Source organism: Pelophylax lessonae (assembly GCF_965119305.1).
Source record: "Pelophylax lessonae genome assembly, chromosome: 1".
In the NCBI taxonomy this organism is placed as follows: Eukaryota; Metazoa; Chordata; class Amphibia; order Anura; family Ranidae; genus Pelophylax; species Pelophylax lessonae.
In genome coordinates, this window is record NC_138768.1 from 810,860,185 (window position 1) to 810,879,527 (window position 19,343).

A 19,343-nucleotide genomic window follows, 5' to 3' on the forward strand; every position below is an offset into this window, starting at 1 on the left:
GCTTTATCTAACAAAGGCCAGAAACTGCACAAACCGGCGGCCTGTAGATTTATGTCTGCTGCCATGGTGGGCAAAAAGAGCCACCAAAATTATTATTTTTTTTTTTTTTACTGCTTGGCTTGAAATGAAGGGCACTAATTGGAAATGTTTCTACGCATGATTTATGCAGTTTTTCAATTTGGATTTAATTAGGAAGATGTGTGAATACTGGGTGAAAAATGTGTCAAAACTTTTGTACATATACTCCTTATTGTGCACTTTAAAACATTACTCCTTGCCATAGCACCTGTATTTTTAATACTTTCTGTTTTCTATAATCGCCTAAAGCTATTAAGATTTGATGACTGTCATTTAAAAACTCTTATGAATAATTTGGGTGATGAATATTTAGTAGCATTTTACTGCAATTGCTTTGCGTAAGATAATGTGGTAAAAAATACTGGGAAAAAATAATAATTGTAATTCCTGGGCCATGCTATGACTGCATTTTGTTTTTTATCACTGAATACAAGTTCTGATAATAATAATAATAATAATAATAATAATAGAAATACATTAAAAAAAAAAAAAATGCAGTCATAGCTTAGCCCATGAGTTATTGTTGTTTAAGATAATTGAGGGGCTAAGCTTTGACCAGTGAAAAAAAAAAAAAGTGAACATAAATCTTTTTTCACTGAACACAATTATAAATTATATTTATTTTTATAATTTATTATTATTTATTAATTACTGCTGTTTTCACTAAGTACTATGTAAATATATTAATTACAATGGGCCAGGGTTTATATTTTTTCACTAAACTCGTTCAAAAAATTATTTATTATAATATGACTATTATCAATGATGGGCTAAAGCAATGACTTTATTTATTTTTTTTCTTCACACAAGTTATATGATAAGAATAATAAAACAAAATGTATTATTATTACTTAAAAAGGTGTGTGTGTATATGTGTGTGTGTGTGTGTGTGTGTGTGTGTGTGTGTATATATATATATATATATATATATATATATATATATATATATCACACACACACACTTTTTTTTTTTTTTTAATAGTGGCAGAATTGTTTTCTGCATAATGCAAGCCCAACACAAAGCAAATTGTCCCCCTTTTTTTTTTTTACCCGCACAAGCCGCAGGGAAAAAGATGAAGGTCTAACTATTCTCCAATTCTAAGAGCTGGCTTAATTTTGGGCTTTCAGACTTCAGGGCCAGTGCACCCCATAGAAATGCAGTCCAGATGCATTCCAGATGCTTTTTGGCATGTGCGTATTTGATGCGGTTTTGATACAGTCCAGTGCATTTTTTTTTTCTCCTTAAAACCTTAACGCTTTTCAGTGTGTTTTTGGTGCATTTAGGTGCGTTTTTAATGTGTTTTACAGCATTCCAGCAAAGTGTGGTACAGGAAAAATGCACTTTTTTTTCTCCATATTCAATCAAATCTAAATACTTTCTTCCCTGGTGACACAACAGAAGGCGAGGACATTTTTTTCAAAATAAGAACACAGAAAGTAAAGAAACCTTGCCTCGCCTAGTCCAAAGCAAGGAGCAAATTATCTGCAGAAAGCCATGAAAGAACTCCCATGGAAATCGCTGTAATAAATTAGCACTTCAGGGGCACTTGAAATAAGTAAACACACTCCGGAAGGGGGAGATGTTAAAAAGGGTTTATTAAACCAAGTTGGGAAATGTAGCATCCAAAGTGTAGTGCTATGGCGGCATTCGTGCAAACCAAACATACGCAGCGATTTTCTATTTTGTTTGTTAAAGCCCAACTCTGGCTGAAATGTTTTGGTAGTTTCTCAAGAGTATAAATAAAAGCACACTTAAATACCTCAATCTTGTTTTTAGGATCGGCAATGGAATCCCGTGCTTCCGCTTTTTGTTACATGACGCAGTTGCTAGGCTTCCAGGTTCGGGATCTTTTGCTATATTGATTGGCCAGGCTGGGATGATGTGTGCATGCAGGAATGGCGCTCAGTGTACATCATCAAGAAGATTGCAAACAGATGAGAATCTTTTATTGCAAAAGAGACACGGTGGGGTTGATTTACTGATACTGGAGAGTGCAAAATCTGGTGCAGCTCTACATAGAAATCAATCAGTTTCCGATAGAGTTGAGCGGACACCTGGATGTCCGTGTTCGGCGGGTTCGGCCGAACTTGAAAAAAAAGTCCGGGTTCGTGTCCTGGACTTTTTCCGAACTTTACCCGGACACCGAACCCCATTGAAGTCAATGGGGACCCGAACTTTCAGGCACTAAAATGGCTCTAAAAAAACAATGGAAAGGGTTAGAGTGCTGCAAATGGCAGCAAAATGTAGTTAAGAGCATGGCAAGTGCTCTGCAAACAAATGTGGATAGGGAAATAACTTAAAACAACAAAAAAAAAAACAGAAAATTAAAACAATTTTCTTCATCTGTGAAGGACGAGGCCCATATGGAGAAGGAGGGAGGTTGAGGTGGCGGTGGATGTGGCGGTGTAGGTGGAAGCGGCGGTGGAGGGGGACGAGGTAGCCAACACTGTTTTTTTTCAGTCATTTTAAATTAGGGTACACCCCAAAAGAGTGCGAAAGATCAAAAATATAACAATGGCTGGGTAAGGTCGGTATCCATCTCTATTCTGCACAAGGTACGGAAAAGTCCTGTGGGAATCAATGCCTGGTTCATTTTAATGAACGTGAGCTTGTCCACATTGTCTCTGGACAGGCGGCTGCGCTTGTCTGTGATAACGCCCCCAGCCGTGCTAAATACACGTTCAGATAATACACTGGCTGCAGGGCACGCCAGCACCTCCAAGGCGTAAAGGGCAAGCTCAGGCCATGTGCCCAATTTGGAGACCCAGAAGTTGAAGGGGGCAGACCCCTCATTCACTACATGTAGGCGTGTGCACACATACTGCTCCACCATGTTGGTGAAATGCTGCCTCCTGCTAAGACGTTCCATATGAGCTGGTGCTGCTGTTTGTTGTGGCATGCTGACAAAGCTTTTCCACATTTCGGCCATGCTAACCCTGCCTTCTGAGATGCTGGCGGTGCCCTGGTTGCGTTGGTGACCTCTTCCTCCTCCTCTGCCTTGGCCTTGTGCTTCCACTGTGGCCCCGCTGTCAGGTGGGAATGCCAGCAGCATCGCGTCTACCAGCGTGCTCTTGTACTCGCGCATCTTGCGATCACGCTCCAGTGAGTGAATTAAGGACGGTATGTTGTCCTTGTAACGGGGATCCAGCAGCATGGCCACCCAGTAATCAGCACAAGTTAGAATGTGGGCAACTCGGCGGTCGTTGTGGAGACACTGCAGCATGTAATCGCTCATGTGTGCCAGGCTGCCCAGAGGCAACGAAAGGCTGTCCTCTGTGAGAGGTGCATCGTCTGTGTCTTCTGTATCCCCCCCCAGCCACGCACCAGTGATGGCCATGAGCTGGCCTGGGTGCCACACTGCTGTGAACATGGTTCCATCTCCTCCTCCATCTCCTCCTCCTCCTCATCCTCCAGAACTGTGCCCCTGCTGGACAATTGTGTACCTGGCGTTTGTGGGTGCAGGAACCCACCCTCGGAGCCACTTGTGAATGACTGCCCTAAAAGCCATGGAAATGATCCCTCTTCCTCCTCCTCCTCCTCCTCCTCCTCCTCCTCCTCCTCCTCCTCCTCCTCCTCCCGTGCCACATCCTCTTCCATCATCGCCCGATGCGTTTTTTCAAGGAGGCATAGAAGTGGGATAGTTAAGCTGGCGTCATCGGCACTGGCCATGTTGGTGGAGTACTCAAAACAGCGCAACAAAGCACACAGGTCTCGCATGGAGGCCCAGTTATTGGTGGTGAAGTGGTGCTGTTCCGCAGAGTGACTCACGCGTGCGTGCTGCAGCTGAAACTCCACTATGGCCTGCTGCTGCTCGCACAGTCTTTCCAGCATGTGCAAGGTGGAGTTCTCTCTTCGGGAGAGCACCCTGACCTAGTATTCGAGGTGGCTTCGGCTACCATGAAGAACGGGGTTCTGCCAGGCCTTCTGGCTAGGCAGATCATGGAAACCCTATGTCCCCGTCAGGAGACTTGCCAACCAGTAATCAGCACAAGTTAGAATGTGGGCAACCTGGCGGTCGTTGCGCAGACATTGCAGCATGTAATCGCTCATGTGTGCCAGGCTGCCCAGAGGCAACGAAAGGCTGCCCTCTGTGGAAGGTGTATCGTTTGTGTCCTCTGTATACCCCCAGCCACGCACCAGTGATGGCCACGAGCTGGCCTGGGTGCCACCCTGCTGTGAACATGGTTCCTCCTCCTCTATCAAAATATATATATATATATATATATATATATATATATATATATATATATATATATATATATATATATATATATATATATATATATATATATACACACAAGTGGGATAGTAACGCTGAGAACGGCGCCATAGGCACTGTCCATGTTGGAGGAGTACTCAAAACAGCGCAACAAGGCTCACAGGTCTCGCATGGAAGCCCAGTTATTGGTGAATTGGTGCTGTTCTGCAGAGCGACTCACGCGTGTGTGCTGCAGCTGAACCTCCGCTAAGGCCTGCTGCTGCTTGCACAGTCTTGCCAGCATGTGCAGGGTGGAGTTCCACCCTGTGGGCACGTCACATATGAGGCGGTGAGCGGGAAAGCCGAAGTTACGCTGCAGCGCTGACAGGCGAGCAGAAGCAGGGTGAGAACGCCGAAAGTACGCACAGACGGCCCGCACTTTCTGCAGCAGCTCTGACATATCGGGGTAATTTTGAAGGAACCTCTGCACCACCAAATTCAGCACATGCGCCAGTCAAGGGATGTGCGTCAAACCAGCTAGGGCCAGAGCTGCTATGAGATTTCGCCCATTATCGCACACCACTAGGCCGGGCTTGAGGCTTGCTGGCACCAACAACTCATCGGTCTGCTGTTCCATGCTCCTCCACAACTCCTGCGCGGTGTGGGATTTTTCACCCAAACAGGCAAGTTTTAAAACTGCCTGCTGTCGTTTACTCCTGGCTGTGCTGAAGTTTGCGGTGAAGGTGTTACGCTGACCGGATGAGGAGGCGTTAGAGGACGAGGAAGAGGATTAGGAGGAGTTAGGAACAGGAGGCAAACTGAAGCGCCCTGCAATCCTCGGCGGTGGAAGATGCACCAAACAAATTTAAAAGGTGTATCTCACACGTACGGATACAGACTATGCCGCAATTTAATTTTTTTCACCTCAAAAGGGTGTATATTCAATAGCGGAATAGAAAATAGTATATAAAATTGGTGATTTTTTTAATAGCACATGTGAACACAGCAGTGTCTTATGTTTTATGTCACGGTCAGCAGCAGGCTATGAAGGGGAAAAAAAAAAAAAAATTCCCCTTTAAATTTGTAATTTTTAAATAGCAGATTAGTACAGAGTATGACGCAATTTAATTTTTTTTACCCCAAAAGGGTGTAGATTGAATAGCGGAATAGAAAATATAAAAAGGTGTATCTCAGACGTACAAACCCAGACTAGGCCCTGATTACAATTTTTTGTACCCTAAAGGCAGGATGAGGATGAGGAGTAGTAGGAGTTCGGAACAGGAGGCAAACTGAAGCGCCCTGCAATCCTCGGCGGTGTAAGATGCGCCCAAAAAATTTGAAAGGTGTATCTCACACGTACCGATACAGACTATGCCGCAATTTTAATTTTTTTTACCCCAAAAGGGTGTAGATTGAATAGCGAAATAGAAAATATGATGTAAAAAGGTGTATCTCACACGTACAAACCCAGTCTAGGCCCTGATTACAATTTTTTTGTACCCTAAAGGCAGGATGAGGATGAGGAGTAGGAGGAGTTCGGAACAGGAGGCAAACTGAAGCACCCTGCAATCCTCGGCGGTGGAAGATACACCTTCCAAATTTTTGGGGCGCATCTCACACGTACCGATACAGACTATGCCGCAATTTTATTTTTTTTATCCCAAAAGGGTGTAGATTGAATAGCGGAATAGAAAATATTATATAAGGTGTTTCTCACACGTACAAACCCAGACTAGGCCCCGATTACAATTTTTTTGTACCCTAAAGGCAGGATGAGGAGTAGGAGGAGTTCGGAACAGGAGGCAAACTGAAGCGCCCTGCAATCCTCGGCGGTGGAAGATGCGCCCCAAAAATTTGGAAGGTGTATCTCACACGTACCGATACAGACTATGCCGCAATTTAATTTTTTTTTACCCCAAAAGGGTGTAGATTGAATAGCGGAATAGAAAATATGATATAAAATTGGTGATTTTTCAATAGCACATGTGAACACAGTAGTGTCTTATGTTTTATGTCACGGTCAGCAGCAGGCTATGAAGGGAAAAAAAAAATTCCCCTTTAAATTTGTAAATTTTAAATAGCAGATTAGTACAGACTATGCCACTATTTAATTTTTTTTAACCCAAAAGGGTGTATATTGAATAGTGGAATAGAAAAAAGTATATAAAATTGGTGATTTATTTTTCAATAGCACATGTGAACACAGCAGTGTCTTATGTTTTATGTCACGGTCAGCTCAGCAGCAGGCTATGAAGGGAAAAAAAAAAAATTCCCCTTTATCTTTGTAATTTTTAAATAGCAGATTAGAACAGCGATCTGTAGTAAAATATAGCTGAATGCTGCACACAACAGACTGATAAAAATATATTTTCTCCCTCCTCCTCCTCCTCCTCAGTGGGCTCAAGTGAGGGCAAAAAGATCGTTCACTGCACCACCCCCCACACAGCAAAATCGATGTAGATTGCTAACGGACGATTGTTCTGTCCTGTGTCTCCTATGTGTCCCTGCCTAATCTCTCCTGCCTGTCCCTAAAATGCTCAAATATCTTTCCCTGCCTACACTCCGACCTGTCCCTGCATTGTTTTCGGGCACAATTTTTCCCTGTCTGTCCCTAATCAGCAGCAGCCAGCACGTATGATGTGTGCTCTCTCCCTACACTACAGCAGAATGACTCACCGCGCTGTGTCTCTCGAGCTTATAAAGACATGGGTCACCATGCTTCATATGGCCAATCACAGCTACTAATACATTAGTAGGCATGGCTGGGATGGCTTAAGGCACACCAGTTAAACGCTTGTTGATTGGCTGTTGAAAGCCCGACATTAAAAGCGCGCCATTACGTACAAAACAGGAAATAAAATTACCGAACACGGATTTTAAACCTGAACATACAGTAAAGTTTTCGGGTCTGTGTCCGGGTAGCAAAAATCCAATTATCCGGTACGGACCCGAACAATACAGTCCGTGTTCGCTCAACACTTGTTTCAGACTTTTTTTGGCAAAGCTCAGTTGGATAAGCTGAAGTTAGAAGCTGATTGTCTACCATGCAGAGCTGCACCAGATTTGCAGTCTCCAGTTTTAGTAAATCAACCCCAGTATAACTCATCTGCAATAAAAAAACCTGCCTGGCCGCCATTTTTAGATACCGCTTATTTACACTTGCTTTGACTTTAAAACCAATTAAAAAGCCGCTTTAACATGCTTTTTTTGAGCTTTTAATGAAGCTTGCCAAATGCCTTAAGTTTGTTGATTTTCTATTTGTTTTAAAGGGGCTCAGTAGAACCCTGGCTCAGTAATACCCCCAGCTCATTAGTACTCCCACACAGCAGATCCTGAGATCATTAGAAATCCCACTCAGCAGATCCTGAGATCATTAGAAATCCCACTCAGCAGATCCTGAGATCATTAGTAATCCCACTCAGCAGATCCTCAGCTCAGTAGTAACCCTGTTCAGCAGATCCCTGACTCAGTAGTACCCCGAGCCCTGTTGATTCCCTGCTCGCCAGTAGCACCCTCAGCTCTGCTGATGCCCTGCTGGTCAGTTGCCCCCCCCCCCCCCCCCTGCAGATGTGACATCTGCTAGTTTCTCCTGCTCTGGTCCTCCAGCTCTAATGATCCTTCGCTGCTCAGTCCTATCTCTTTGGTCCCAGCTCGCACACCTCTGTAGCGTTCGCACGTTGCGCACCACATGAGCTGTCTTCTAGTTGCTCCACTCTGACCTAGACCCTCCTTGCATTCCTGTTGCACCATGCTGCACACCAGATGTGATGTCTGCACCAGACATTCCCTAAATATATACACATGAACCAGAATTGACTTCTGATGATGTCTTTCTGTTTCAATTGTCTCCTAGTGCATCCTGGGATATCTCATGCTTCCAATACCTCCAAAACAAAGCAAAGCTATCTCTGAATAAAAGTTTCTCAAATACTGCAGGTGCTGTTAGCAAGCATTGTGATAAAATTCTGTAGAGGCTTTGGTGACACTTTAAAGCACCAAGAAAGCAAAATGATATATAATATATACACAGTATCTCATACAAGTGAGTACACCCCTCAGATTTTTGTAAATATTTTGTTCTATCTTTTCATGTGACAACACTGAAGAAATGACACTTTGCTACAATGTAATGTAGTGAGTGCACAGCTTGTATAACGTGTAAATTTGCCGTACCCTCAAAATGACTAAACACACAGCCATTTATGTCTAAACCGCTGGAAAGAAAAGTGACTACACCCCTAAGTGAAAATGTCCAAATTGGGTGCAATTAGCCATTTTTCCCTCCCCAGTGTCATGTGACTCGTTAGTGTTACAAGGTCTTAGGTGTAAATGGGGAGCAGGTGTGTTAAATTTAGTGTATCGTTCTCACTCATACTGGTCACTGGAAGTTTAAGATGGCAACTCATGGCAAAGAACTCCTCTGAGGATCTGTAAAAAAGAATTGTTGCTCTACATACATGGCCTAGGCTATAAGAAGATTGCCAAGACCCTAAAAATGAACTGCAGCACGGTGGCCAAGGCCATACAGCGGTTTAATAGGACAGGTTCCACTCAGAACAGGTCTCGCCATGGTCGACCAAAGAAGTTGAGTGCACGTGCTCAGCGTCATATCCAGATGTTGTCTTTGTAAAATAGAGGTATGAGTGCTGCCTGCATTGCTGCAGAGGTTAAAGGGGTGGGGGGTCAGCCTATCAGTGCTCAGACCAAACGCCGCATACTGCATCAAATTGGTCTGCGTGGCTGTCGTCCCAGAAGGAAGTCTCTTCTAAAGATGATGCACAAGAAAGCCTGCAAACAGTTTGCTGAAGACAAGCAGACTAAGGACATGGATTACTGGAACCATATTCTGGTCTGATGAGACCAAGATAAACTTATTTGGTTCAAATGGTGTCAAGCGTGTGTGGTGGCAACCAGGTGAGGAGTACAAAAGACAAGTGTGTCCTGCCTAGAGTCAAGCATGGTGGTGGGAGTGTCATGGTCTGGGGCTGCATGAGTGCTGCCGATACTGGGGAGCTACAATTCATTCAGGGAACCATGAATGCCAACATGTACTGAGACAATATAAAATAAGTTGCGCTGTGGATGATGTATACAAGTTGATTGTATGGTGAAATAGTAAAGGATCCAAATAATGTCCAGAATATGGAAACAAAAACGGGTAACTTGTGCAGGTACCGCTTACCGGAAATATGATAAACAAAGGCCCATTAGTATGTTCAAATACGTCCTAGGGTTGAGGTCCAAGTGGACTACCAGGTTCCAACGCGGATCCCTCAATGGAGTGGTAACATGTGTGATACAAAAAAAAAAATATACCGCCATAGCGTAAAACCAAAAAATATGTGTAAAGAAAGGACACCCAAAGTGCAATGAGAACACCACTGCTCCCGTAGTGAAAGAAAACGTGATAAAAGGATGCCACAGAACCCCAATAGGTACTCCTTACCGAAATATAGAAGAAAAATAGCAGATGCACCAAAAAGGGGGGGAAGGGGGATTACCCCAATAGGACAGCAGCTTACCACAAGGATGAGTATGGAGAGCTTATATATGACTGGATAGGTGTGACTTGAACATGCAAGCAAGTAGGGGGACACCTCTGATGGATAAAACACCCTTACCGACTCCCGATGATTTGGAGGCAGGAAGGATATGTATGGAACCAATCCGTTGTGTCTCCTCACTCAGATAGGGAACTCAGATGGACGGTATTGGATCAACCATGGATGATACAAAATATGGAAAACGCCATAGTGTAAAACCCACGGATGTATTTATTGTTAAAAATGGTAATGCACTTACAGACAATCAGAAGATCAAATGCAGAGAGGAAAGAAAGCCGCCGGCCGGACGGCTCCGCTCGCCCGTCCCTCGTGGACAGCAACGTGTAGGTGACGTCAGCACGCCGTGATCTGACGCGTTTCATCAAAGATGATATTCCCACCTTTTGAGAATATCCTCTTTGATGAAACGCGTCAGGTCACGGCGTGCTGACGTCACCTACACGTTGCTGTCCACGAGGGACGGGTGAGCGGAGCCGTCCGGCCGGCGGCTTTCTTTCCTCTCTGCATTTGATCTTCTGATTGTCTGTAAGTGCATCACCATTTTTAACAATAAATACATCCGTGGGTTTTACACTATGGCGTTTTCCATATTTTGTATCATCCATGGTTGATCCAATACCGTCCATCTGAGTTCCCTATCTGAGTGAGGAGACACAACGGATTGGTTCCATACATATCCTTCCTGCCTCCAAATCATCGGGAGTCGGTAAGGGTGTTTTATCCATCAGAGGTGTCCCCCTACTTGCTTGCATGTTCAAGTCACACCTATCCAGTCATATATAAGCTCTCCATACTCATCCTTGTGGTAAGCTGCTGTCCTATTGGGGTAATCCCCCTTCCCCCCCTTTTTTGGTGCATCTGCTATTTTTCTTCTATATTTCGGTAAGGAGTACCTATTGGGGTTCTGTGGCATCCTTTTATCACGTTTTCTTTCACTACGGGAGCAGTGGTGTTCTCATTGCACTTTGGGTGTCCTTTCTTTACACATATTTTTTGGTTTTACGCTATGGCGGTATATTTTTTTGTATCACACATGTTACCACTCCATTGAGGGATCCGCGTTGGAACCTGGTAGTCCACTTGGACCTCATCCCTAGGACGTATTTGAACATACTGATGGGCCTTTGTTTATCATATTTCCGGTAAGCGGTACCTGCACAAGTTACCCGTTTTTGTTTCCATATTCTGGACATTATTCGGATCCTTTACTATTTCACCATACAATCAACTTGTATACATCATCCACAGCGCAACTTATTTTATATTGGACATTTTTTGGGTGCTAGTCTCACTTGAGGTTGCTGCTTTTATTTTATTTTTGGATTAGCGCAATTGTTTTCTCCTTTTTTTTTTTATGTACTGAGACATACTGAAGCAGAGCATGATCCCCTCCCTTCGGAGACTGGGCAGCAGGGCAGTATTCCAACATAACGACCCCAAGCACACCTCCAAGATGACCACTGCCTTGCTAAAGAAGCTGAGGGTAAAGGTGATGGACTGGCCAAGCATGTCTCCAGACCTAAACCCTAATCTTCTTATAGCTTAGGCCATCTTTATGTGGAGCAACAATTCTTTTTTTCAGATCCTCGGAGAGTTCTTTGCCATGAGGTGTCAGAGAGTGAGAGCGATAACACCAAATTTAACACACCTGCTCCCCTTTCACAGCTGAGACCTTGTAAGGCTCCTTTCATCCGATCCGTTGGCGGACTCCGTGCTGATCAGTGGGGGATCGATACTCTGATCCCTGCTAAGCAGGCAGGTGACAGCTCCGCTCTCATCCGATCCGATCCCCTGGACGGATGGAAAATAGGATTTCCATCCGTCCGGATTTCATGGACAGGATCGGATGCGGATGGCAGCGGGTGTCACCGGACATGTCTCCGCTGTCATCCGCTGCCCCATAGGGATGCATGGAGGATCTGATCAGATCCGCCTAAAAAAAAACTGACAGGCGGATCTGATCGGATCGTTCGTGTGAAAGGACCCTAATACTAACGATTCAGATGACTCCAGGGAGGGAAAATGGCTGATTGGGCCCAATTTGGACATTTTCACTTAGGGGTGTAGTCACTTTTGTTGCCAGTGGTTTAGACATTAATGGCTGTTTTGAGTTATTTTGAGGGGACAGCAAATTTACCCTGTTATACAAGCTGTACACTCACTACTTTACATTGTAGCAAAGTGTCATTTCTCCAGTGTTGTCACATGAAAAGATATATAATAAAATATTTACAAAAATGTGAGGGGTGTACTTGCTTTTGTACAATACTGTGTGTGTACAACACACACACACACACACACACACACACACACACACACACACACACACACACACACTCTGTAGTAGAATAAATCTTCAGATTTCCGTGTCAGCGCTTTATATTTGTATTCAAGCATGAGGCATGCCACTGCACAGGTTAATACATGACCTCTGTCTGTAGTGTGAGAAATAACACTTCCTGGGAATAAACCATATATCCCACAATCCCTGGGTGTCTTGGTCTAGTGCTCATACAGATGAGATCTACACCGTAATTAGATCTGACACAAGCAAGCAGAAGGTTCACAGACCAACACAGTGAGCTCACTGATGCAGTTGCAAGATGTTTATTATATTAGCACTCCCACATTTGTGATGCGATACAAAGCGTATAACAACACATGCATTGGACAAGAAGTTATCTTGTCCCTTTGGCGATTAGGGACAGGCTAGCTGTGGCAAACCATGGACATAGGGTAATTGATCAGCCATGACACTACAAATTGCAGCCACGTGAACCCAACATTACAAGATGAGGCAAACACAGGGAATACTAATACTTAGTAAAAACAACGAATACATTTAAAATTGTAGAATAGCTGTAAAGATCAACTTTGAGATGGCAAGGCACCTACCAGAGGTGTGCATGGCCTATTGCATTAGGGTGTGCACCCCAGAGCTCAAACACACATGCATGTCAGTAGGGCATAGGTTGGATTCAGTAGAGCAGTGAATGGTAATAGTAGTTTTTTTTTTTATTTTTGTTCTTTTTATGTTTTCTTATTTAACATATTATTTTTTTAGCAGCCCTGTTAAGGGGGCTTTGGTGAAATATCAGGGGTCTAACTAGAGTCCCACTTTTGAGACAGAGGAAAGAGATTGATGACACAGTCATCAATCTACATCTTTTCAGCCTCCGCTTCACTGAATAAATGAACCAGAATAGCTCTGTACACCGCTTCTTATTCATTTACAAACTGAAGCATAGTAAACACAGTTACAATGCCTCAATTATGAATGAACATAGTGAGCGGTCGGTACTGACATTCACTGTGTTCAATCAGAAAAGGAAGGAGCCGGTAAATTACATATTTACCGGCCCCTTCCCTGCTCTCATCCTGAAACATCCCCCGCAGTAGCCCGCTGGAGAGGAGTGGGGGGTAGGAGCCAACAGCAATGCGGGGGGGGGGGGAGAACCAGGGGAGCATGCAGGGGACACAGGCAGGAGAGAAGGAAGAGTAACCAGGATAGGATCTATGTATTTTCTTCCTGCAGCCGCTGAATGCCAGTGGGAGGGAGAGGAGGAGAAGCAGGCTTTCAGCGGCAACAAGAGGAAAATGGAGAGGATTGGTTCCAGAATCTACCGCCCCCACTGCCCCTCCTGTCCAGGTGTAAAACCGAATGTGAAGAGGAGGCTGCATGGGCCCCCTAGAGCATAGACAGGATCACTTTAGCGACTCCTGAAGCTGTGTCAGTGCACACGGGATCTTTAGGATGTGCCCTATGGCACGTACAGAAGGAAAGTCTAGAGTACCTAGATTCTACATTTCTAGAATGAGATATCTGAAGGTTATCCAATCTCAAGAACAAAAATGTACTGTATCTATATCGCACTTTAACAGATCTTAGTTGTGGTGGCTGCATTCATTTTCTTTTTTAAGCTAAGAACATTTTCTTAGCTTGGTTGTTTTAGAAATGCTGTGTTCATGTCATTTCCTGTGAGTCCAAAGCACAAACCAGGTTATCTTCTTTGAAGGTCTGCTGCTTTCCCATACAGGAAGTGTTGATTCTGGCTGGTGGTGCCCTGCATTTTTAAAGGGCAGAGCATGATTTACCTCTCTATATAACTTTATTGAAATGTTACAAGACGGGGGGGAAGAGAAGTACATGTGCTGTTTGCAGAATAACACTGGTTTGGTGGTGTGAATTGATTTGTTGTGTTTTATTCCTTGCAGCATGTTTGGTTGGTAGTCAGCTGACCACAACCAGCATTGTGACTACCACTGCTGATTTCAACTGCAGCTCCGTCAATACCACTGAATGCACGGTGTGCCCTGCTGGTACCTACCCTGATAATGGTAAGTGCACATATCATTAGGGTGTTTTTTTATTATTATTACTTTCCCATCAAAAAAATAGGACAGATACAGAAAGTAAGTAATACAAACATTCAATAACAGATTTATAGAATATGGGTGAAGCTAACATAGGTCTTCAATAATTAAACATATGTGACACATGGGACTCTCAGTAACGAAAACACCCAGATCTGCTACCTGTCCCCACACCCATCATCAACATGGGCGCGGAAGATCAGGGGGAAATAGACCCGAGGTAGATATTCCATCAATGTCCATTCATTAAATAGACCCAAAGAGTAATAAGTACATGTACTATATCAGTGCTTAAGAAACCACAGGTTCGATCGAACAGCAGAGAAACAGTAGGAGGCATGAAACAACAAAAATAAAAATGGGGGGGGGGGGGGCGGGGGTTGGAAATCCCATGCCTAGAGGTGGGAAGCAGGGTGAGGAAGATGTGCAGTATGGGCCCTCAAAGTAGCAAAGATCCTACAGGTATAGCAATTAATCTGTGGGAATAGTTCATCCAAACTGACCAAATGTCCTTGAATTTGTTGTTTTGGTCTCTAGTAGTGTATATCCAGCATTCTGCATCCATAGTAGCATCTACCTCCTTCTTCCAATCTTTAAGAGAAAGACAGGTGGATTGTTTCCAAAACATGGGAATCAAGTATTTGGCAGCATTGAGCAAATGCGGTGTAACGCTCTTTTTGTATAGCCTTAGGAAGGATGGTGCCCCGTGGAAAAGAAAGTGTAATGGGGAACACTATACGGGTCGCAGAGTCTTTTTAATCCACGGGGTTATGGCCTTCCAAAAGGTCCTAATCTTAGGGCATGACCACCAAAGATGAAGAAATGTGCCCCGCTGAACACATCCCCTCCAACACCTAGCATCCGCTGTCAGAAACATTTGTGCTAATCGGGACGGAGTCCTTTACCACCTAGAAAGGAATTTATATGAGGACTCCTGGATTCGAGAGCTAACAGAGGAGGAGTGAGTTTAAATATTCTCTGAACCTGAGAGGGAGTAAACTCCTGACCCAGTTCCCTCTCCCATTCCCTAATGTAGTACGGGACCCCTGAGGTCTATAAACCCAGTACTAGGCGGTACATTTGAGCTAGCAAGTGTTTAGGGTCTGGGAGATTCACACACAGAGCTTTAAAGGCAGTAAGAGTATCTAGGGATCTCAGAGGAGGTTGTAGTTTGTGGAGGAAGTTTGCTATCTGGAGATATCTCCAGGCTGCAAACGCAGTGACTCCAAAAGATGACTGTAGGGTTGCAAGTGGCAATAAAGTGCCCTGTGGGGCAATTTTTAGCACAGGCAACCTTTCCATCGGAGCCCCATGTCCCAAAAAAGCACCGAAAGGTGGTGGAATGTTATATAGGGAGGCGTAGTATTGCTGAAACTCTTTTGCTATAGCGTTGGTATCTATTATCTGCCTATCCTGAGCCATAAGACGTAAGGCTTGTTTTTTTTCTTCAATTGCTTTGCTAAAAGTCTCCCACATTTGTTCCCATCCTCATAGAAGTGGTGCATGTAATACCGAAGCGTGTCTCTAGCCTGCGATCCAAGCAACGGGAGACGTAGCTCACCCAGCTGTTTGGCATCTGCAGGAGTAAATTATGTTTTGTGCTTTACCTCAAGTTCATGAATCCTATCTAGCAGCTCAACAATTTCTTTCAGTTTTTCTTTCTTAATGCAAGAGCCATTGGAAATCAGCTAGCCTCTTATAACAGCCTTGTGACCCTCCCAGACCGCCTGATTGGACACCCCATCGGGAGAATGGAGTTCAAAATAAGAATTCAAAAGAGTGGGAGATTGGTTTAAGGACCCCCCGGTCATTCAAAAGGGCCTCGTTGAGCCTCCAAGCCCTCTCCATGTGGTGGGCAGCAGCCTGGCAGAGAGTCAGTCACAGGAGAGTGATCAGAAATAGTTATAGATTCTATGGTAGAGGACCGGACATTACTCAAATAGAATTGATCCACTAAAAGTAGGCCCACTCGGAAAATATGTATCAACGGATTTGAAGTAAAAACTATAATCCCTGTCCTTGGGGGATGCGTCACCCGCCAGCTATCCACCAGATGGAGGGAGCGTAGCAATCGTTTAACACGCTTGATGGCTTAGAAAGAGAGGATTTACCCAATGAAGTGTCCAAAGTATTGTCTAGCATGATATTGAAATCCCCTCCCAGCACCAGCAAGCCCTCCCTGAAGTCCTCTGGCCTCCTAAGGGCTGTAGAAAGAAAATGGACTTTGCGAGAGTTAGAGACATATACTATACTATAACTATATTAGGAAAGGTGTACATATGGCCATCTATCGACCCTTTAATAAACAGGAAGCGGCCCTTGGGATCAGCAATCATGGACCCCAGAGAAAAGAGGCAAGACTTCATTATGGCAATCAAGACTCCGTCTAGCCTTGGGTATGGGGGAGGGGCTATGGTACCATTGATTGAACATAATGAGAGGCAGACGAGGAGTGGACTTGGCAGTAAAGGGAGTCTCCTGTAGAAAAACAATGTCAGGAGCCAGTTGGTGCAATTCCTGCCAAAGATGACCTCTTTTATGGGGGAACAAAGACCTCGGACATTGTAAGACATTAACTTTTAAGTTATTGGCCATGACAGGAATGCAAAATAAGCCCTAGGATTCAAAACATAAGTACAGCACAACCAGTTGAAAAAAATATATACACTGAGCAAAAAAGGCACACCCACATCAGTACACCCCCCCCCCCCCAGTATCTCCCGAAAATAACATAGGAAACGACAAAACAAACAGGAATTATAAAAAGAAAATAGAACTCACCATACCTAAAAAAAAAAAAAAAAAAATAAGGGGCAGACCTAAAGGAAGGTGGGAAGGTAGACACGGCGGGAATGAGACATCACCCCCCCTGGGGCTAACGCCCTGACTGCAAATATGCAGAGTTCAAGACCCCGAGTTAATAGGTCTGCCTATTGGGGAGGTAATGACTGACTGCATGAATAAGGCCTTTAAAACAACCTGGGCATAGCATGCAAAAATACTGAAAGTTATAGCATGGTGGCGGCAGCTACACAAGAATCTTAACCAACACCTGTGACCATAAGACAAATACCAGAAGTCAGGGAGATTTAAGGGTCCTTTTGGAAACTTAAAGAGGGGAAGCTGCAGCCATATTCTGACTGCGCCAGTGTTCACAATTTCTCCTGCAAGGTCTAGAAGAGTTCTGGCGCCATCTCTCAGGCCGCTGTGGTGAAGGTATCGAGCTATTCGATCTCCAGTCCGGGAAATCAGTTGGTGGGAGTTCCAGTATTTCAACAAGTAGCTGCAAGTCATCTTTTGTGTGAAGGACTGCCGTTTTGCCATTCCGAGTTGCCGTCAGACAAAAAGGAGATCCCCCAGCGGTAGACAACATGCACAGAGCACAGGGCCTTCAACAGAGGATGGACTGCTCTGCGTTGCATTAGGGTGCTCCTAGACAGATCTTGTAACAAGGATAATTGAGCACCATCAAAATTGACAGTTGGCTTGTCACGAACAGTGTTCATGATCACCTCTTTCAGAGAGGATTTGTGTAGTTTGCATATAACACCTCGCGGCTTGTCAGTACCTTGAGGGACGGGAAGCAAGGCGCAGTGAACCCTATCCACTTCAATGGAGTCGGGGGCAGAGTCCCCCAAAATTTGTCGAAAGAGACCCTGTACAGTAGAAAGCAGTTCAGTAGCATGTGTGGCCTCAGGCAGACCGCGGATGTTCTGATGCCGGTCTCTGTTCTCATAATCGTCCAGCTTATCCATCAGAGAATTAAGGACATCCTCATGGTGCCTATACGTGTCCTGGATTGTGGCCACTGTATGCATAATATTGTCCTGGCTAGCCTCCAGGGCCTTTACTCTTCTACCCAAGGCCACTGCATTTTCCCTAACTCCACTGCCTGTTTACATGACTGCTCCACAGCAGCTATAACTTCCTTTATATCAGACTTAGTAGGGAGGGCCATAATGTGCTCCCTGAGATTCCAATCCTCCTGTGCAGCCTCAAACTCTGATGCTAGGGAGAACTGATCAGCTGAGTGCATGGAGGTGGAGCGACTGTAGCTTGCGGTGTGGCCGACAGCACCGGAGAGCCGCCGCTGTGAGCTGGGGAGGCGCGCTGAGCCAAGTCTTGGCCGGGCTCCATCTTGGCTGAGTGCCCAGAGCCTGAGGGATGAGGAGAAAAGAATGAAGGGAGGCCGTCTGTCTGCTTGCAGCCACCGCCGGGTGGCTGTTAGGCTGTGCCCCCCCCCCCCCCCCCCAAAAAAAAAAAAAAATCCCTTGGGTGAAGTTATGCTTTAAGTTATTACTAAAACCAGTAATGGAGTGCTGAGGCAATGCTATATTACAATGGAGTAGATAAATTTGTATAGTCTTACAGAATTACAGATACACCTGGCCCTTTGAGGGAAACCATAATGCTGATGTGGCCCGCAATGAACTTTGAGTTTGACACCCCTGCTCTAGATGTAAAATTACCCCCTTTTCCTCTGTGATGACCTTAAGGTGAATAACTCAACACCAAGTTCACTGTATGGACCACTTATGCATTTATACATGTTGATCATATTTCCTCTTCTCAAGAGAGCATAAATTCAGTTCCTCTAACCTTTCTTCATAGCTGAGCTTCTCCATGCCTCTTATCAGTTTGGTTGCCCTTCTCTTCACTTTCTCCAGTTCCCGATATTCTTTTTGTGAACTGGTGCTCAAAACTGAACTGCGTATTCTAGATGAAAGGGTTTTGCTAACTTTTGGAAACCGCAGTTTGGCATTGCATGCTATTATTCAGCTTATGATCTTCAAGAACACCCAGATTCTTCTCCACCATTGATTCCCCCAGTTGTACTCCCCCCCCCCCCCCCCCCCAATTCCTGAACTGCCAGGGAACTGACCAGTCCATAGGCTTGTTTTTGTTGTTTTATTGAGAGAAAGCCACTTGGATGGGGATTAGTGATAATGGGGTGCCCAACTTGACTTGGTAGAACAACTTGAGGACAAACTTCCTTCACTATGTACACAAAGAATGCAGATCCTAGATTGTACTCCCGCTGGAGTGATATCAATTTCTGTGAATCAATAACAAGGTTCCTCTTTCAGGAGCTCTACAGTATGCCCCCCTAGTAAAATATAGCGAAGTC

General features: G+C 44.5%; 1 protein-coding gene across 1 annotated transcript in view; it reads left to right on the forward strand.

The window, feature by feature from the left end:
• LOC309558742 (uncharacterized protein) overlaps window positions 1–19,343 on the forward strand; it is a 91,473-nt gene that overhangs the window by 322 nt on the left and 71,808 nt on the right. The window contains exon 2 of the mRNA XM_082261789.1: window positions 14,057–14,179. Within this exon, the coding sequence (XP_082117915.1) occupies window positions 14,057–14,179 (123 nt within the window). The remainder of the gene's footprint in view (window positions 1–14,056; window positions 14,180–19,343) is intronic.